This window comes from Dreissena polymorpha, chromosome 1 (genome assembly GCF_020536995.1).
Source record: "Dreissena polymorpha isolate Duluth1 chromosome 1, UMN_Dpol_1.0, whole genome shotgun sequence".
Lineage (NCBI taxonomy): Eukaryota > Metazoa > Mollusca > Bivalvia > Myida > Dreissenidae > Dreissena > Dreissena polymorpha.
In genome coordinates this window covers 77,382,565-77,403,666 of record NC_068355.1, presented here as the reverse complement: position 1 = coordinate 77,403,666, position 21,102 = coordinate 77,382,565, and the positions used below count along the sequence as shown (strand labels likewise).

General features: G+C 35.0%; 3 protein-coding genes across 5 annotated transcripts in view; 1 reads left to right on the top strand and 2 right to left on the bottom strand.

The window, feature by feature from the left end:
- LOC127836467 (sushi, von Willebrand factor type A, EGF and pentraxin domain-containing protein 1-like) overlaps positions 1-820 on the top strand; it is a 67,281-nt gene extending 66,461 nt beyond the window's left edge. The window contains exon 28 of the mRNA XM_052363119.1: positions 174-820. Within this exon, the coding sequence (XP_052219079.1) occupies positions 174-266 (93 nt within the window). The 3' untranslated portion in view covers positions 267-820. The remainder of the gene's footprint in view (positions 1-173) is intronic.
- Positions 1-21,102, bottom strand: part of LOC127836334 (uncharacterized) — a 493,739-nt gene that overhangs the window by 252,403 nt on the left and 220,234 nt on the right. The gene's annotated exons all lie outside the window — the stretch shown is intronic.
- Positions 4,585-21,102, bottom strand: part of LOC127836559 (uncharacterized) — a 17,099-nt gene continuing 581 nt past the window's right edge. The window contains exons 2-11 of the mRNA XM_052363219.1: positions 18,653-18,736; positions 17,918-18,052; positions 15,906-16,040; positions 15,129-15,320; positions 12,808-12,996; positions 11,034-11,192; positions 8,159-8,517; positions 7,775-7,862; positions 7,205-7,284; positions 4,585-6,299 (exon numbers count right to left, since the gene is read on the bottom strand). Of these exons, the coding sequence (XP_052219179.1) occupies positions 6,273-6,299; positions 7,205-7,284; positions 7,775-7,862; positions 8,159-8,517; positions 11,034-11,192; positions 12,808-12,996; positions 15,129-15,320; positions 15,906-16,040; positions 17,918-18,052; positions 18,653-18,736 (1,448 nt within the window). The 3' untranslated portion in view covers positions 4,585-6,272. The remainder of the gene's footprint in view (positions 6,300-7,204; positions 7,285-7,774; positions 7,863-8,158; positions 8,518-11,033; positions 11,193-12,807; positions 12,997-15,128; positions 15,321-15,905; positions 16,041-17,917; positions 18,053-18,652; positions 18,737-21,102) is intronic.

Genomic DNA, 21,102 nt, shown 5'->3' with positions numbered 1-21,102 from the left:
AAGTGACAAACACGGTATCATATACATTACTAAACCAACTATAAAAAAATCGATTCCGTTATCACTTTTTTCATTTAAAAAACTTATGCAACTATAGAAGTTGTATAATGAACCTAGAAGGTTCTCTCCTATGCACATTTGTCAGTGATGTGCCGAGCCTTTTACACCTGTAGATTTCCGTCTATCAATGCCGCCCACCGGAAGACGTGATCAACGTGTACGGCGGACGTCTGCCGCAAGTACCAATCGCTATGACGGTCCACTAACACGATGTCTGGATTCTTCGACAACGACGTAATCAACAAATATATACCTCGTGCTTACTGTTAACGTTCCCGTAAATGTGAAGTCATGACTGCTTAACTCTTGGCAGCTACAAACTTGCATGGTCGTCTTACTATTTTTCGTTAACAAATTGTAAGATAACGAAAGCTTTTAAACTCGATCGTTTTGTCTGCAGATAAAGCAAACACATTTTTAAGATTGAATAACCCTACTTTCTTTAGATAATGATATGTAAGAGTCTGCTTAAACTTGCAAAGGACATGTGTCATGTTTATCCATTTCAAAATAATGGCAGTGGAAGATGATACTATTATACAAAAATACATAAATAAACAGCATGTTTACAAGTATTGGTTGCTTCCTTTATTTAAATAACAAAACAACTAGTGAACGTGAGGAACTCATATGAAGGTAAATTAAGCTTTTTACTAAATGATGTATCAGCAAAGCAGTAGGCTTTTCGCGAATTGTTTTTTTGAAACCAGCATGTTTGCCAAGGCACTGTAGGCGTTCGATACTGGTGGAAGTGCGAGCTGTTTTACTGAAAGAAAACGCAAGAAGGTCCGTGTAAGTCATTTATATAACATCACATACATTAAAGGGGCCTTTTCACAGATTTTGGCATGATTTGAAGTTTTTCATAAGATTCTTTATATTGATAAATGTAAACATCAGATATAAAAAGCTCCAGTAAAAAAAACAAGAATTAAATTTTAAAAAAGATAAAAAAGGTCACCCTCAGCAGGGCTCGAACCACTGACCCCTGGAGTCCTGGAGTAAAAGTACTACCTACTTAGATCACTCAACCATCCTTCCGGATGCATTGTATAATGTATTGTATACGTTATAGAAGTAATCCTCGTAGTTTCACAGAATATAACGACAACAACAGAACTCTCCAAATTATTAATTCGTTTCGCGTTGCAACGCTTTATAATATTCGGGTTTTTAAATCGTCAAAAAAAGATGAATATAATGGTTATTTTAGAGCATGGTAAATGTTTAGTATTACTGTTTCCTCACAAATATCATAACTAAAACGATAATTTGCGAATCTCAAACAACTTTTTTCAAATTTGTCAATTTACCCAAACGTGAAAAGGCCCCTTTAAATGCTTGCTACGTCTATTGTTTTATTGTTAACGGCTATAAGGCGGTCACATGATGCATGACATAATTGTAACTACACTAAAATTGGGAATGGTTCTTAAGTTATACCACGGGGTTTCTAGGCACTGCTGTGATCAATTTGTGGCGTATGCATGTTATGTGTATGTCTATATGTTTTACGTCTATGTTACTTATTGACTATTGTCACTTGTTGATAGGATGCATATCCTTTATATGAATTAAATGGCTGTTTTGGTTGGATCTGTTTACAAGTTTTTTCCGCGATCACGTATTGGAGCCTTTCGCGCCGACATAAAAATAGAGTTTATTTCTTTGTACCGCAAAGGAATGGGAGGCACGGAACATTGCACGTGTTCGTCCGCTCGTCCGTTCGTACATCCCTCAGCTGAAACAATTTTGTGAAGAACTACAGCTCGTTATGTATTTTTAACTATCGAATATATAGACGCTTGATTGGACTGGATCTTTCTTACATGTTTGCATTTTTATAATCGTAATCTGTTGATGATCGCAAAGAAAGTAAGTTAGCCGTATTTTCGGATATCTGGCCAAAAATGTGTTTGTTTTTTAATGCTCTTAAACAGTTGGGCGAATTTCGCCCAATCTTTCACAGTTAAATGTTAGTAATGTGTAGACAAAATTCAAGAAAGGAGTTTTGTCCCTGTGTATTTTTGTAGTACAACACGTAGTGGAGTTGTCTGTGTATAAACTTGTGTTGTGAGGGTATGATTGTCGTTGACTCATTTCTTTTAACTTTTTGTAGTACAAAAGTGAGATGCGTGTGTTTTAATTTCAGTCAAAGAAACTAAGCCTGAATCGGTAAAGGTTATATACGAGCCGGTATACATCTACGTGAACAAACCCGTCCCGGTTCCAGTGAAGGTTGAAAAGAAGAAACATCCGCCCCATTGGCTAGACAAGAAACCGTATCCGCCAATGGATAAAAAGAAGCCACCTATATATCAAAGGAAGACCGTGGATCAAGTATGGCCGATGAAGCCGGAGAAATCGTTTGATGAAATGCTGATGAAAGAAAAACCGCTGCACAAACCACCTAAGGAGAAGTTTTATCCTATTCCACCATACAATGGCTATGGGTATGAAAAAGTACACAGTCCTCCAATCGGTTACGATTTTGAGAGTTACTTTGACTCTGACTGGTACGATTTAAGCAAAAACTTTGCGCTGCATGATGTGTGTTTTCGATCAATGTTTTGGCATCCAGAACTTATAGCGCGCATGTATCAAACAACGTTTTCGCGACTAGAGCATTTACTGCGCATAAATCTACATTTGTACAAACTAGAGAGCGAGCACTTCGCATATCAGATGTATATGGACTATAAAAGGCGATTACAATGTATATTTTAAAACACATCAACTATTAATTAACATAGTAACGCTTCATTCTGAATATTTCTGACAATTTAGACTGGTTATACCAAGAGCTTTTAAAGCTTCCGAGCTTTGCTTTGCTTATCCGTATGTTTTTGTTGTTTCGTCATAAACTGCGTGTATATTATTGTCAATGCAGTGCTTCAACTAAATGTTCATTAGAATAAACGAACCCTGTAGTTGTTGTTTAAAGATGTGTTCAAAGTTTATATTTAGATTAGATAAGACTCTACGTATAATGGTGAACGGTTCGCTTTTGCATGCAAAGCATAATTTTTATGCTGACTTGATACTTGGCGTATACTGTCAGATGCACAGCTGCTTTGTACCGGATATGAACGCCCCAGGTATATTCGTTTTCCGTATTTGTAAGCGTGTACGTGGTATAAGTATTTTCAGCAACATTTTCTTATTTTAGAATTTCAGAGTGGCTGATTTCGTGATAAACATATTTATCTAATCTTATAATGTGTAATTTTTAATTTGTTGTTTGTAAATTATGTTTTTCTATACTTGACAGAGTGATTCGCGAATCTTAATTTAAAAAAATGAACGCTCAACAAAACGCGTTTAATAGCGTTTTCATTTAACGTATGTGTAGTTTAAGATCAAAGTTATTTAAAACGTATCAAATATGAAAGAATATTCAACTTATAAGGAAATATATGTCTTCCAAACTATTAAATAATCATGATTACCAGGCTTTGTGCTGATAATTTTGTTTTGTTTTACAGATTTATACCTTCCATCATGCATTTTCTTTGAATGTGATACTTTTAATAAACTTAAATTGAGCCTTTCTCTGTGAACACGGGCTAAATGCACGTGCGTCTGCTCATGCTATTCGATTTATGGAAGTTTTCGTTTAGATGAAGTCTCTTTTTTAACAAAAATAGGCGCAAAGATTGTCATTGATAAGCCTGTGTGGACTGCACGGTCGATTCTGGGTTGAAACTTGCACATTTATTAAGCCCAGTTTTTCCAGACGAAGCTCAATATTAAACCTTAACTTATTCAGGTGCATCTGGTTAAGTACGGCGTTTAGTTTTTTGAATGTCACTTTACGTCCACTCTGAAATGTTTAGTTTTTGTTTTATAGATAAAGCTCTACTTGGCCAGTGTATGGACGTGATTGGAGAAATGTACAAACTGAAGTTCAACAGCAAGGATTATTGCGCAACCCCCATTGCCCACTCGCCCCAGTTAAAATTAAAGGAACTTGTGAACAAAATTGAATATATACCAGATCCAATCGTCGAAAATGGAAGGGACAATGGAGTTAAAAACTGAACATTTGATATATTGTGAAGTTAACTGTCTGTTTTTCTTTTTTAAATTTTATCTGCACGTCTATATACGATTTAACGTATGTTTTGCTTAATCTGCGTTCGTTCAGTGTCACATAATTTGCCTTCTCGCATTATCAATTAGTACAGTCAAACGAGAAGGACGTAAGTGTTTGACAACAAATCTAACTACTAAGAATTATAAAAACAAGTGTTAATTTCCTATTTGATGTGTGATCTTGTGTGATTGCTTGCATCTTTTAACACATGTATCCTCTTATTATGACATGTTATATCTTTCGTTAGAATCACGTGAATAATACGAACTGTAAGATGTAGTTGGAACCTCATATGAGTCATCGTTAAATACAATAAATTCAGTTCATACGTGTTAAGGAGTCTTGCAAAAGGTCAAACAAGTTGTCTTTAAAAGCATTCGCAAACATTCGTTTGCAAACAAAGTAAAATAAAATAAATAAAACAGGAACAATATTATCAATGTAATATATACACGATTACAGAGAATAATAAATATAAGGCAACATAAACATTATAAATAACATGTATTGTACATTATCGTACGTCGCCAAGCCCTAAAGGCCAAGAAACACACATGTTTCATATTATTCATGATCAATTATTAAATAAGTCTTTTTAATGGAGGAACATAACGACAGACAACGTTAATGAATATTTCATGATACATTATGTTACATAACTTAAAAAAGTAATTGTTATCATACTTCAGTCTAATGTACTAAACAAAACGTTCGAGCTATTGAAACAACCAGTGTTATGCAACTATAAATATTGCTGCGGTAGCAGATGTTTATTGAATTATATAAGCTATTTAACCCATTTATGCCTAGCGTCTAGAAAAAGACAATGGCAAACAGCTTAGACCCAGATGAGACGCCGCACGATGCGGCGTCTCATCAGGGTCTGCGCTGTTTGCTGAAAGTAATTTCTTTAATTTTTTTTTAAATATAGAAATAAATATACTAGACATCCCTAATATTGGAAATAAATTGATCTAATTTAGAAGGATGGGTGATTCCTCTAGGCATACATGGATTACATCTCAATATGCTATTATTTTCGACTGCAATACGTATGTTTTATAATATATAATTATGCAATTTGACGCACTACCTAATTTGTAAGAGTGGAAACGGTATTAATTTGGATGAATGTAAATGAGGTCACGTAATGCAATCCATTATAAATCAGCGTCGCCATTCTAATTTAAACATCGACTCGGAAACTAAACGGTAGCATTGTTTCAAGTTAATGAGAAATGGACATGGTGTCATAGAAATGGAATTTATTACATTTCTTGCCTAATGTAAGCAGTTTTAAACCATAACAAACGATGGTCATGCAAGCTGTTATTAATTAGCTAATATTTGGATTAGAACATTTCATAACAGCAGCATACTGCTGAAATGATAACAAAATAATGTTTGTTCAGCTCCTTTTGTGTTCGTCGTTTGTATTTGTGCTTAATTGAAGTAAACTATTTAGAAACTGTATAAATGTTAAATCAATAAATACTATTTAGGGATAGCATTTTAGATACGTTACAGTGCTTCCAAATGATATGGTTCACTTTGAACTGTATTGGCCACTTTTTTAACACAAATAATATCTTATTAGCTACAAGAAAATCGAAAGTGGCCATTGTAATATGCCACTAATATGTAATATGACCCGGGAGGTCACGGGTTCGATCCCCGCTGTTGGAGCGTTCTTTCGATCTCCCATATAGACACCAAGTACTGGTTCTAGGCCCAGGAAACGGACTCGAGAGCATTTCAAATAAGTAGGAATTACTTTCTATGCAATCGAGCTAAAATAAATAGGTTTAAACTAAACATAATGTCGAAACCGGGAAATACCTGTTTGTAAATACTCAGTGTGTTCCCACAACTCTAAGTCACCAATATTGTTCTGGCTTTGGATCGCTTTGTATATTTCCAACCATATATAAGTACACAATCATGGATAGTCATATATTTGGTATCACAACTTAGAAATCCATGAATCACAGCTTCAGTTGTATAAATCTTTTATGATGTAACATAATCAAACATGTGTTTTGTCCGCCAATGACGATGGTTTCTTCCGCATTTAGCCGGTGTTTCAACGTGTGAGTTAATGCCATGATATATTTCACTAAGATACGCAAAGTGCCAAAGAAACCTGAAAAAGATATAAATATGCATTTAATGAAGCATTCGTCGAGCTCACAGTGGTTAGCGTGTGACTATGATGACTATTTGTAAAAACATAATTTTAAATGAAAAATAATCAAATAATCACGAAAAATCAACTTCTCTGCAAAATGTCACTACTCACGGAGTAAAGGGCATTTTCCCTGCAAAGTTCACGGACATCGGTACCATTATTCAATATACATATGAAAATACATTCTTACCGTGCTTGCCGTTACATTATGCATCAAAACTAACTGCCCAGCGCCGTTTGAAACCTTTGTTTACATATGTTTAAACTGGCCGACATATTAAACACACGAGAGATTTCAATGGTCCAACGCGAAGGTGTGTCTTTATTTCCTGAATATTTCATGCTTGAATCGGTTCTGATCGATGACGAGCTGGTCAAGTGAGTTGTGTATCGTGTTATTTCTTAAAATTTGACTCAGCATTTGTATATATAAATATTACAAGATGTGTACCTTTCCAGAAAGGACATTCATTTCTGCGTTTAATAAGACCAAGTTCATGGAAATCGCTGCACAATTGATGAAGTGATGGCTGTTCAAAGCGATGCAACCTTGTTATATATATATTTAATAGTGAAAACATGTTTTTAAGAGAAGTTGATTTTTCGTAACAATTTGATTATTTTTCATTGAAAATAATGTGTGTGTTATCTAATTAATATCATAGCCACACGCTAACAACCTGTGGTCGAGGTGGCATCTTCAACACCCTGGGTATCTCAAAATGTCGTGTTGCATTTTCATTGAAATAAATAAAATGCTGTAAAGAGCTTCTTTTACAGAGATGTTAAGTTTTACTTAGAGCAGGCAGGCCCGAAGCTACGCTGGCTTAAGAGTCATTTCGTATTCGAACGTTACGTACGTATTCAAGACAGCCCTGAAAAGTTTGGAACTCCTCCCCCCAGCCAAGTTTCAGTCCACAACGACTTACGGCCACATTTCCTGCAAATGGAATTAGTGCGAACATGTTTTGTACAAAAAAAGTTTTCGAACGTGACAGTCTCTAACGAATTTCATGCTGAATAAACTATTTGCCATAGTATTCTTCTTTCTAATGAAAATGTTTATAAACTAGAAAATTAAGTTATGTAATTACATACTGTTTATTTATAAGCAAATGTCTGTTTGAAAAAACAACAACAACAATATGTGAAAATATTGTAAAGACACCTGCAATTAATTTATCATGTACATGTATATCAAATGAGTCGTGTTCTGAGAAAACTCGGCATAATGCATGTGCGTAAAAAGTCGTGTTGGATTTTGCTAAGAACAGTCTTCATTTGAACGAAAAATGTCATAAAAGCGGAAAGTGTCGTCCCTGATTAGCCTGTGAGGACTGCATGGGCTAATCTGAAACGACACTTTACGCACATGCAGTATGCCCAGTTTTCTCAGAACACGACTTAAATAGAAAACTGTGATATCATACCATGAAACAATGCCGTTGTAACTTGGAGGCCGTTCAGAGATATTGCCATCCGATTTTTGTGAAGGGTGAAAGATGCTTTTATCCAACCCTATTAACAAGGAATGTACGTATTGTAAAAGTAATTACATGCCTTTTTAACATCAGCTATCCGATCTCCCAAATATAATAAGGCCTTACATTTGAAATAAAGCTTATTAGAATTAGACAATACTTTAAAGTGTTATTTTTCATCTTAAAAAAATACAAAGAATACTTGATCCAGAATATCAAAGAACTCAGAGAAAGTGATGCTGAAAGCATTTTATAAGATTTTTTTCATAATAGGATTGTTTTTTAATTACCCATTCAAAAACAACCTTAGCAACAGAACCGCCAAACACAAACCTTGGAATTGATGTACGAAGTCAAAGTGATTGTATGATTGCTCTCATTTCGAAGCAGAAACATTAGCTCCTTCTCGCTGGCAGCAATCACTATGGACGGGTCCATTCCACAGTCACCGTTATACACGATAGCCCTGAGTCCCGGGCCCGACCCAGAGGCGAGCTTGAACGTGACAGACACCTCTAGTTCGGTACCAAGGTAGGCGTTGGAGAATCTTGGTATGACAATCACTCCATCGCCGTGAAAGCATGCTTGTCCTGTCGCCATGGTGACGTTTTCGTGGTACAGGTGAATGTTGTAACCGGATGTATCAGCCAATTTGTCGTCGTCGAAAGTCATCTCGAACTCTTTTCGGCAAGCTGCAAAACCCAGCAATGCGTGAATGATTAAGCAGAGAAAGGAGATTACGACACAAAACAAGTATTGCACATTTATTTATTGGTTTTATTTCAATATGATAATTGACAAACAGACATAACATACATGTCTCTAGATTTTTGGACACTCGTACGTTTTGAGTATTAATTTTCGGATACGAAAAAAATCATGTTTAAGTGTCCAAAAACTAAGAGTAATAACGGGATATATCAGTTTGACTTTCAATTTTAGACATTTATTTTTTCATTATTTCATTAAATGGCAATATAACGCATCTCATGATACTTCAAAGGTAAACTACATATATGAAATTAACATTTAAAATAACAGTGTGTGTTATTGTATAAATATAAATGAGGACTGCGGACTGCACAGGCTAATCTGGGACAACACTTTACGCACATGCATTATGCACAGTTTTCTCAGAACACTACTCAATTATCTCACAGAGCTACACGAATGGCGTGAAGGTATCGAGATTGCGTTTTAAAATGAGTTTTTGTCTTTTGTTTAAAATTACGGGCGTGCATGTTTGAATAATGTGATTTGTGTAAAGATTTTTTTCTTTTATTAAATTTCAATTATCTTCGTGTTTAAATTAAGGTGCTTAGAAGAAATTGGAAGGTTTTGTTCACATATTTGAAAACATGGCTGATCATGCCGCTTGCGTAATACTTTTATATAGTGCAACTCATGCAAACTATTAAAACTCATGGATTATTCAAGCTTCAATGAACTTTATTATATATATATATATATATACATATTTAAGGCTACAACAAATTAATATAAGCAATAATTCACAATCAAAACAAACAGTCACAACAATTATTGGTAAAGTTGCAACCATATTGTAAGGATCGATTTAGAAAAGACAAAAATGGTCCCATTTATTTTCATCTAACTTCATAAACATTTACACAATCTGCCAAAACCATGAGTTGAAAAGTGTACCTTTTTGCCCGCCATTATTTTTATGCAGAAGTTTATCCGTTTGCGGATGATTCAAACCGCCGAAATCGCATCCGAGTTCGGTTCGAAATGTTTGTCAACTATTTTCGTTTTTTATATGAATAAGCAGTTCAAAGGGGCCTGTCACGTTTTGGTAAATAGACAAATAAAACAAAATGCTTCAGATTCGCAAATTTTCGTTGTAGTTCTGACGTTTGTAAGGAAACAATAATACTGAACAATTACCATGCTCTAAAATATCCATTATATGCATCTTTTGACGATTTAAAAACATGAAAATTATAAAGCGCTGCAACGCAAAACGATTCAATCGTTTTGAGCGTTCTGTTGTTTGCATTATTTTTTGGGATACTACGAAGATTGCTTATTTAAAGTATAAAATACATCGCTAACTGTATAGGCACGGATGGCCGAGTGGTCTAAGCGATAGACTTACTCCAGAGGTCAGTGGTTTGAGCCCAATTGAGGGTTACTTTTTTCCTTTCTTTACTTTTATTCTTGTATTTTTTTACATGAGCTTTTTATTTCCAATTTTTATATTTATCAATATAAAGCATTTAATGATAAACTTCAATACTTATCAATATATTTAGCATTTAATGACAAACTTCAATACATGTCAAAATCTGTGAAAAGGCCCCTTTAAGTGATTTAGTTCTAAACTGTTTTCTAATTAATAGATGGTTCGATGCACACATAGAAAATAGCTTACTGGATAAGTGTATGGAAGCAATATGCCGCTATAATAGAGATGAAGTTACAATTTCACGTTTTTCGGAAGAAAACTACACAGAAGTTTGCAAAATGGCGATGTAACAAATTCTATCATAGGCTACATTATACCATTAAATTGTAGTATAATTAACACATACAACATAATGGTCTACCTATCAAATGTGCAACCATAAAATTTGTTCTGAGAGCAGGAAAAGTTTTTTGATTGCATAAGATGGTACTCACTTTCTTTTTTGCTCGCAGGAACCTGATTTTACAGATTGCACCATATTTCTACATAACGGTGTCAGCCCGTCACGATCAACCCATAAAAGGACTAAAATTTAACGGCAAACTTTTAGAGTAAAAAGAAAGAAAAAGATATACATAAAACTAGGTTTATCGCTTTATGACGGTTAATTCAAAAAAATGCAGGGAGATTGGGTGTAACCTGTTATCTTCACAAATCGCATAGGCGTACATTTACTTTAAAACCGTTGCATCACAATTCAAGTCACACCGCAAAAAAGAGGAATAGAAAATAATACGTTTAATTTAATTCTAGTTTAAACTCTCAATGGTCTTATGCCTACCACTCGAACAAGCCTTGACATGTTGAGGCTTAACATATATGCAACCTAAATGTCAGAACATCCCTTAGTGAAACCTATTGATTATATTCCTTGTTGTCCATGTTACATCAAGTCGAATGACCTACATATCTGGGTGGCAATGTGGTAAGACGATTGACCTGAGTGATTGGTCTAAACAGCAAATACAAAGCTTATTATTAGATGTGTACGTATCGTACCTTTAACGACACCTACGACGTTTAGATCGTCATACTGGCAATCGCAGGAGTCTTGCCTGAAGACGGTTCCCGCTGCGCAACTCATCTCCACCGAACCGCGGCCGGGAACACGCTGACGGAACTTCGTGCGATCCATGGCCACAGTTTCCTTGTCACACGCTGCAATGCCATTTAAAAAAAAAGTGTTTTTATTTAATGCTGAGATTTGGTGTCGAAAATTTTGCTTTTGGGAGACCTGCCTATTTTACAAGTATAATGACACCTCTGAGAACCCACGTTATACAGACTCTACAAAGCAAATTGTCGATCATTTTGTTGAGTAACAAAGAAATATACTGGATACTGGTACATTAATAACAGGGTAAGATCGTTTAATATTTCATGTGGGGTCATATATGACAGCTAGTCGAAATAGTGGCTGACCTGCTGGTGAAATTATTAAACGATTTGATACTTAAGTCTACCTATATCCTCTTTACTGGTATTTATGACAAAGGCAGTGAATGGAGTAAAGGAAATTATTAATAAACTGAATTTATAAATGCACCTGAATGCTTCTGACGGACTATCTAACCTTGCCATTAAAACGCTCGCCTTAGAACAGTTACATCGATGAAAGTCTGAGTGCTGTAAGTTCATACTATAGCATACATTAACTAACATTAATTTAAAACAATGGATAGTTTATTTTTTATGGCTTTCAGGAAAGATTAGTTTCCTAATGACCTACTATATCGACACTTAGATCCTTAGAAAAACAAAGCCGAAACTAACGTTTAAATGTAATTTTTGACAGTCACGCCTTGTAACTTGTCCAATCTGACACGTTTTAGCACATTCAGTAACACATGTTCTGTTTGTAAACGATAATTAAACTGTTAACTGGACTTGTGTTTTACACAATGCTCATACTGCGAAAGAAAAGAGATAACTGTCAGGGAAAAATTAGTTTTATTGCTTTTAATGTGATAAAGAGTGCAAAAAGGAATCTGCGAGTTCACACAATTGCCCCTAGAAGATGAGGACCTTGCTAACTAACCAATGTGAAAACTTAAATTGCGGTACATTTATCACACATTAAAACGTACACAATAGAATTAACGCATGTATACGATAAAAGATTCAGCGATTATGTAAGATTATACAAAATCAGAATCAAGTGTACGTCTTTTAAAACATGAGCTGCAAATGTGCGAGTTAAAAAAAATAACGATATTTACTTCTCACCTTTCTTACTTTTGTGACTTTTTTCATTTTGAAAGTATTTACAATCCCGAACTTTGTAAAACACAAATTCCGGTGCACAAATGTCGCTGCTATGAAATTAATTACGTGTAACGGTTTGCACAATGCATGTCATTTATTAAAACATCAAGAACAATAGAATACCAGTTAGCACCAACACAGGTGCATACTCAAATCTGTATGCTATCATAAAGTCGTACATGTATTTGCACTTATGTATAGCGTTTGAAAAATAACAGATGTTATGAATGTTTGCTAATTTTTCATTAAATCTCAAAGATCTTGCACGATGTCCCACACAAGTAAAAAAAGGACAGAAACGTATCACACAAATCAATCGTAATAAATGAAACCGGTCTAAGAAGAGTGCTTGCCATCGACGCAGTATTTCTTATAGAAAAACATGACAAAAAATCGTTTACATTTGAATATGAATTCGAAATAACAGCACGAAATTCTCATACAACAATAAAAAACAATTCAATTATAAACCATAATTTATAAATGGTTTTATTGTCAAATCACCTACCGACCGCAACAGCCTCAGCCATGCACGTGTCCAGACAGTCCGGTGTGTCCATGCAGCCGTACTGGGCGGTGAAGCCTTGACCGCTCGGACAACACTGACCCACCGACACTCCGCCCTCGCATGTCCAGAAAGCGCGGCAGTTGGCCTTGTGACCGTACATGTATCCAGGCGCCTTGTTGTGACATACATCTATTCGTAGAAAAGACTGCTATTAAAGGGATCGTCAACCAGATTGATGAAAAAAAGAAAAGTTTTAAAATACCGTATTTTTTTAATTTTTTTTAGTTTATATTCATTAAAATAACACGACTGGTATATTACATTACTTGAAAAAAGTTGTTAAGTTTTCATATTTTCAGTATTCAGACATATACCAGTCGTGATATTTTAATCATTATAAACTAATAATTGTAAAACAAAACGGTATTTAAGAACTTTTTTTTCGTCAATCTAGTCGACGGTACCTTTAAAATGTCAGGGTAAATTTTTAAGTTACAGATTTACATTCAGATAAATATAGCCTAAATTTAGCTTCCTTCAGAACGTATCTAACTTGATCATCATTCAGAGAGCGTGATTTTTTTCAATTTCGTTAGTCAGAGTTAAATCTTAGCTTCATTGAATTATGAAATCTTAACCCATTTATGTGATTGCATTACGTGACCTTATTTACATTCATCCAAATTAATACCGTTTCCACGCAGACAAATTATGTAGTGCGTCAAATTGCATAATTATATATTATAAAACATACGTATTGCAGTCGAAAATAATAGCATATCGAGATGTAATCCATGTATGCCTAGTGGACTCACCCATCCTTCTAAATTGGATAAATTTATTTCCAAAATTAGGGATGTCTAGTATATTTATTTCTATATTTAGAATATTTCTTACAGAAATTCCTTTAAGCAAACAGCGCAGACCCTGAAGAGACAACGCATCATGCGGCGACTCATCTGGGTCTACGCTGGTTGCCAAGGCCTTTTTTCTAGACACTAGGCATAAATGGGTTAATACATTTAAGATTAACGAAACAATAATAATTATAAAATGTATTAGCAATCCCACGTCAAACACATCATCATTTTACCGATTTAAGAAGTGTTACAAGACATATTGAACAGAGCACGACATCTTGGCAAAAGGGTAAGATACATTTGACGACAATGAGAATGTTAAAATGCTTCTTATTGATGTTTAATTCCGGAAATGAATCTAGTTAAAACAAATACAAGGTTAAGAGCTAGGCCTACAAGTTTATTTTTACATTAATATGAAGTTTTACAATTTGGCCCTGTATATCCACGGAAACAGTTGTTTTACTACATATATATATTGAATGATATTTGCAGTAAGGAAAGGAGTGGATGGACACTTTTAGGAATAAGACGAATGAGTAGTTTGAACTAATTAAATCATTTTTCTCATACGCTACATGCACCGAGTCTTTAATTACATGTATACGTGCGATGGTTGTTTTCATTGCTATTACCTTACCTTCTTTTGGGAAAACGATTTACAATAAGTTTTGTTTTTAAAAAGGTAGAGCTTATGTCATGTAGTGGAGGTCAGAACATAAATTAAGCCAATGCATCACTAAATTGATAGTACAATTTAAATGCGTTTAACCTTTGAAATCAGTCATCACACAACTATTTGATACAATTTCATGTTCTGAAAATGTATGTAGATACTGCTTACAGTCCAGTCAGTTTATATACCATTTCGTTACGTTGACAGTGTAAGAGAGTGCTTACAGTCCAGTCAGTTTATATAGAGAGTGCTTACAGTCCAGTCAGTTTATATAGAGAGTGCTTACAGTCCAGTCAGTTTATATAGAGAGTGCTTACAGTCCAGTCAGTTTATATAGAGAGTGCTTACAGTCCAGTCAGTTTATATAGAGAGTGCTTACAGTCCAGTCAGTTTATATAGAGAAGGCTTACAGTCCAGTCAGTTTATATAGAGAGTGCTTACAGTCCAGTCAGTTTATATAGAGAGTGCTTACAGTCCAGTCAGTTTATATAGAGAAGGCTTACAGTCCAGTCAGTTTATATAGAGAGTGCTTACAGTCCAGTCAGTTTATATAGAGAGTGCTTACAGTCCAGTCATTTTTTATACCATTTCGTTGTAGAGAGTGCTTACAGTCCAGTCAGTTAATATACCATTTCGTTGCGTTGACAGTGTAAAGGCAGTGGCTCAGATATTATTGCATTCATGTTTATATTGGACTGGCAAGTGCCATGGTGCCTCAACAAGGAAATAAGAAAGGTTTCGTTGCTATTGATCCTTAAAACGTTTTATGAAAACTCAACGAGTACCAGTTTTGCACGTCACATCCGTTGAAGCTCTGCACATGAGCAGTGCCTGGTCCCAAAATTTTCCGACTCCGCACCGCCTTACTTCACCCCGAATGGTGGCACCACTTGTGTAACACGTGACGAAGAGGTCACACTCGGTTTCGTGGTTTTTATAACCAATCCCATTGTCAAATCGACAACCGGCACAGACGCCTAAAACATCAATAAAATATTTGAATCTAATAAGTTGTTCAATCGAATCCAATAGCTAAAATATTTCAGTTTACAATTCTTTCCGAATGTTAAACATATTGGAATATAATGCATTGGAAAAGACAATGCATTTTGTCTAAGAACATCATGTAATTTCTTTATTCTAATTTCTAAGCATATGGCTCTCATTGCATTCAGGGCGCCCACTAGGTTACGTGTAAGGTATGGTTATCTTATCATTTAAGTCAGGTTGCGATGAAATTCATACACTGCTCATTCCAATGTGTATTACTTTGTTGTACAGTAACAAATGCATTCCTGTATGCCGTCTGTAGTTCAAAATCTAAAAACGCTAACCCACCCGACCGCCGACCGCGCTACAACAAAATTATAACAACGATTTTCAACCTAGTTGAAAACCTGGTTATAACACTAAATTGTTAAACATATCATAGATGGGTATTTAAAATTGGAAATTACTGATTATAGCAATGAAAGAGTTATTATCATCAGTTTATTAAGACGAGTTTAGATAAATTAATGAATTTGAAGATAGATATTCTTCAATTGGAACATAGTCCTCACTTGGAATGTTTTTAATCGTTTTTGTTGCTACTGTCGTGGTTGTTGTAGGTGTGGTGGTGGTGGTGGTGGTAGTTCGCGTCGTTGTCGGCGATGGTGATGTTGTTGGCGATATCGTAGTTTTGGAAGGTGAGAGTACTGAAGTTGGAAAAGAGTAAATATAATGTTTTTTGTTAAAATTGAACACTTTACTACAGACATACATCTTCAATGTATGTATGCAACAATTATTTCTTTACATTTTACGTCAATTTGGAAAATATTGTCAACCATAGAGCACAACAAATTTCGGGTTAATTTCGAAGAAAACAAACACTTAATTAACTTTATTGAACATTCATTTACTATGTTAATAATAAATAATAGTAATGTGTAATTCCTTGAGGTCGAACGATATCTCGACATGTTATTACATATTACCCATGGTTACTCAACGTCTAAATATTATTCATTGTTTTCAGGCGAAACCGTATAAAACTTTTCATTATTATTGTATGTTTTTTTTAAAGAAAACATGTACTTATTCATTTTTAAAAACACGTATAAATGTGTACACTTTGAAGGTTTCTTCAGTTTCCCGATAACATGAATTCCAGGCAGCGACTACTTGCAATATAAACCTTTCTAGCAGAAATTGCGCTATTGCTTTCTCCAGTCGTTCAGTGAAATAGAGTAATTTATTAACACAGAGAAGACTGTCGCCTCAGATGGCCCTAATAAGAACAAGTATAATAAAAATAATATCGCATTTAGATTAATAAATGTACACTGCGAGGCATACAAGCGATGTTAGTATACGTGCATGTTTTTTTCTACATAAGTATAGTTTCCGGTACATGGCACTGAAATTGTTGGCGGTGGCTTTATGACTAACATTTATTAAACCATCGATGTATGAAAAAGGTGTACGTCGCCGAACTTCACTGTCCAAGTAGTGAACATCTGTGATTGCTTAGAGATTTCTCGATTACCACCGTGACCTTGATCATTGATCTTTTATTTCTCAATCATTAAGGGTCATCCTTCCCTCGAGACTAACCAGCATACCGTCGCTGTCGTTCTCAAACCTCGTAGCTCCAAAATTTAAAAATATTTTTTCGTCTTTTCCGAATATATGAAGTCTGGCGCGTGTTTTGTGCTATATCTCGTAGCTCTACGCCAATCAGAGCCCTTGAAAAAGCCACGTGACGTGACGAAATTTTGTAGAATGATTGTTGGCTTTTTTCCCGGCGAAAAGTCGTAGCGACGCCATTTCACCTATAGGTACGTCGTTTCGTTTGGACAAATTTGACAAAAACGTTTTTATATTTTTTTTTATTTGCAACTACGAGGTTTCCTAAAAAAAAATTAGACTGTTTTTCTCTCTCCTGAAAAGTTGGCATTTGTAGCTACTAGGTTTGAGAACGACAGTGACGATACTATTTTACATGATCCTAAGCTATCGATATGTGGACACGGTGCTTAATGCATGTGCGTATGGAGTCCACTCGGGATAATTACGAACGAAACTTTCCGCCCAAAATGGATTTTGGTAACGTGATTCAAAACCTTCCCTACTTATAATGCGAATAAAGATCATGATACGATATCCAGTGAGCTAGACCCTTTATCTGTTGACCTCGAATTCAACTGTTTGTTTTCCTTTTTTTATCAAGGGATCAAGGAAACAGCATACTTATTTAAATGATCGTAGGGTTAAGCATTATTATGCTATCGCATGGGAACAAAATTTCGTGTGACAAACAACCGTGACTTTGACCTTTGAGTTTTTGTTCCCAAAATTAATGTCTCTATATATTGCCCACAGAACGCAATGGTTCTCCGAACCGGAGATTCGACTGACAGAAAAAAAGGTGCAAAGCAATTCACACTCAAATGGGTACATCATTATAGATGTATTGTCATATTTAAATACAAAGACGATATTTTTTAATATAATTTATACGGTAGCTGTCAACTTAGTTACAACTTATTTATTTGCTGCGATAGCAGAGGAACAGTGCATAATTTCTCACCACGCATGTCCGGTACACAGTCGCATAGCGCATTTGCGAAGATGTGACCACGTGGGCACTCGAACGAGGTCCAGAATACTGTGTCCACGTAGACATCCGGGTACCCAGGCAACGCCATAAAGTCACACGAAGGCCCTACAACAAGGGGCTTAGATCAATATTTAAATTAGAATACAACTAAGAAAGGCGGGCATGTGATACAATTATATATTTTGGTCTTCTTATTTGTCCCACAACATACAGCTTACGTACATGTATATGTTGTCAGACAGGTATCATGAATGTTTAGTTATGCATAGAGTATGGGCTGATGAATGGTATGCTTCGTTCGATATGTGACCTTTTTCTAGTATACGTGAAATCATTTTTACATAATTGTTAAAAAACACACGAAATAATAATGTCATTCGCTTTAAAAAACATATTTTTTTACAATTTACTGTTTGTTTTCAATGATTTACGATTACATTTTTATCTGTTAATAAGTAATATTCATACTTAAACCCATTTATGCCTAGCGTCAAGAAAAAAGGCCTTTGCAAACAGCGTAGACCCTGATGAGACGCCGCATGATGCGGCGTCGCATCAGGGTCTGCGCTCTTTGCTTCAATGACTTTCTGTAGGAAATATTCTAAATATGAAAATAAATATATAAGAATCCCTAATTTTGGAAATAATATGATCTAATTTAGAAGGATGGGAGAGTCCACTAGGCATAAATGGGTTAAAACTCACCGGAATTAACTGGAATCGGACTCTCGTCAGTATCGGCCCGCGTGCACGTGCACATCACGAGGCCGATAAACACCATTCTATAGCCTGCAAGCAGAATGTGTCGAGATTTTAATTTATTCTTGAAAAAGTAAAGGCTGATTTAGAGAAGGGGTCATTAAAGGGCGAAAATGGCATATGCCCATTTTTACATTATTTTGGGGGGGGATTCAATATTTGTTCAATCACACTTGCTTATCTTCATTGTAGTGTGGTGGATTTGTGATGTTAATTTAAAGGAAGTTACCAATTATTACCAGAGACGTAGATGTTATCTACTTCTCTGTTATTACATACTTTATTTTGATGTACTTCGTAAATATAGCATATCATATCATATAAGCTATGAAGTTTGTTTCCTGCAACATACACAACAAATTTCATCCAAAAGTTCGTTCGCACGAAATATTTTGGCTGCAAAGTTTCAAAAATAATCTATAACAATATTTTGTCGGTGATGCTTTTTAAAAAATTAAAACTAATTTTATATCAATACTGTAATGTCACGTTTATTCAAAACAAACACATGTTTATCTCTTGCAATGCGCTTTCTCAGGTTTGGAAAATGAACTAAACACGTTTTATTGAACCAAAATAGAATGCGAGAAAATTAATTCTTCGGCGAAAAGATTCTAGGTCACTGCCCCTGCTTCACCTCTAAGAAAACCATTAAGCTGCTGCAAATAGAGCGGAATTAAAACATGATTATTATTAAGAGTAATTTTCTTTGTCAAAAATGATGAGACTCAATTGTAATATAGTTTAGAAAGACTTTGGAGTTAAAAACAAATTATTTATCATATGTATTTTTTATGATTAAATACTTTATGTCAATTTATGTATAATACGGTACGAATGTTTCAATTATTTATTATTCTTAAACAAAAACGATATGATCATTCTGTTTCAGTTATGTGGGCTATTTTAATTTTTTCCATAAATAAATTTTATTACAACGGCGAATATGGTGTCATGTTTAATGTTCGTTTTATTTGACACCAGGCGAATAATAACTAATAACTCTTAAACCTATGTTGTAAATCGTTTCTTTAGAAAACTTTTTATCTAATGTACTTTGTGTCGGTTATTTAAGCACACATTATTTTTAATAGTTCCTGGGAGAAAACAATACGCTATTTTGGTGACCATGTTAAAATGTGACCATAGAGATATCGAAATATTCAACACCAAACTTATTAAGTAAGCGGTTAAAAGTGTTTGTGTTAAGTTATCTAACTTCGTATAAAAAGATCTAAATTATCATCTGTAATCTTTTTATGCTTAATAAGTCCACTAAATCTAAGTGATGGTTCGTTTAGTTTTACTTCTTAAAATACATTTTGTCAAAATATAAATTCTCTTGCATTAAATGCGACTAAAATTTATTATGCTGCGTACAAGATAAACTTTAAATATACTGACTATTAAGTTGCATGCAGTTGACTGCCGACGCCGCACACTATTCACCGATCTAGTTGTATGAGTTGCGTCGTGCGGAAATGGGTCTTATAGCATGTACGGCCAGCGTAGCTCGAGACCAGCCTGCGCAATCACGCAGTCTGCTCAGAAGCTACCCTTCCCGCTAATATGACCACGAAACCTTGTAAATTGAGTCGTTTTCTGAGAAAACTGGGCATAATGCATGTGCGTTAAGTGTCGTCCCAGATTAGCCTTTGCAGTCCGCACAGGCTAATCAGGGACGAGACTTTCCGCCTTAACTGGATTTTTGCTAAGAAAAGACTTCATTTAAACGAAAAATGTCATAAAACAGGAAAGTGTCGTCCCTGATTAGCCTGTGCGGACGGCACAGGCTAATTTGGGACGATACTTTACGCATTCATATATGCATCATGCCCAATTTTCTTAGAACGCGACTCAATTTATAGCGGACATAGAACCAGATTACACTTGCCACATAGGGCATACAACACATTTTCGCATGACGCGGCTTTCATAATGAGTGAGTACCACAAAACAATGCAAACTTCCTTAATTATTATTTACAATCAACGTTATTGAACGAGGCTCGTTGAACGCATTCTGAGATATCGATATGTACTTTATGAGTGTAGGGCTTAAGTAATATTCTTCCATAAAAGGTGTAAAATGAATAATTGTTTATGTACTTGGAAAATATTATAGACAAGAAGGAATACATATTAAAAAAAATATCCGTCCGCATTCATGCTGAATTATTAAACTCAAATATTAACACAAATCACCGTGAAATATTATAAAGTTGATAGTTTTATTTAAAGATATTAAAACACTTTCGATAAACGAAATCGTCCTATGATATGCTGGTAGATATGTTGGTATATTGAACGAAAGGCCCAATCATATTCATCATTATAAATTGTTCAGCTAGAACTTGCTTGACTTAAAGTCAACTTTATAATATAATATGCAAAGAG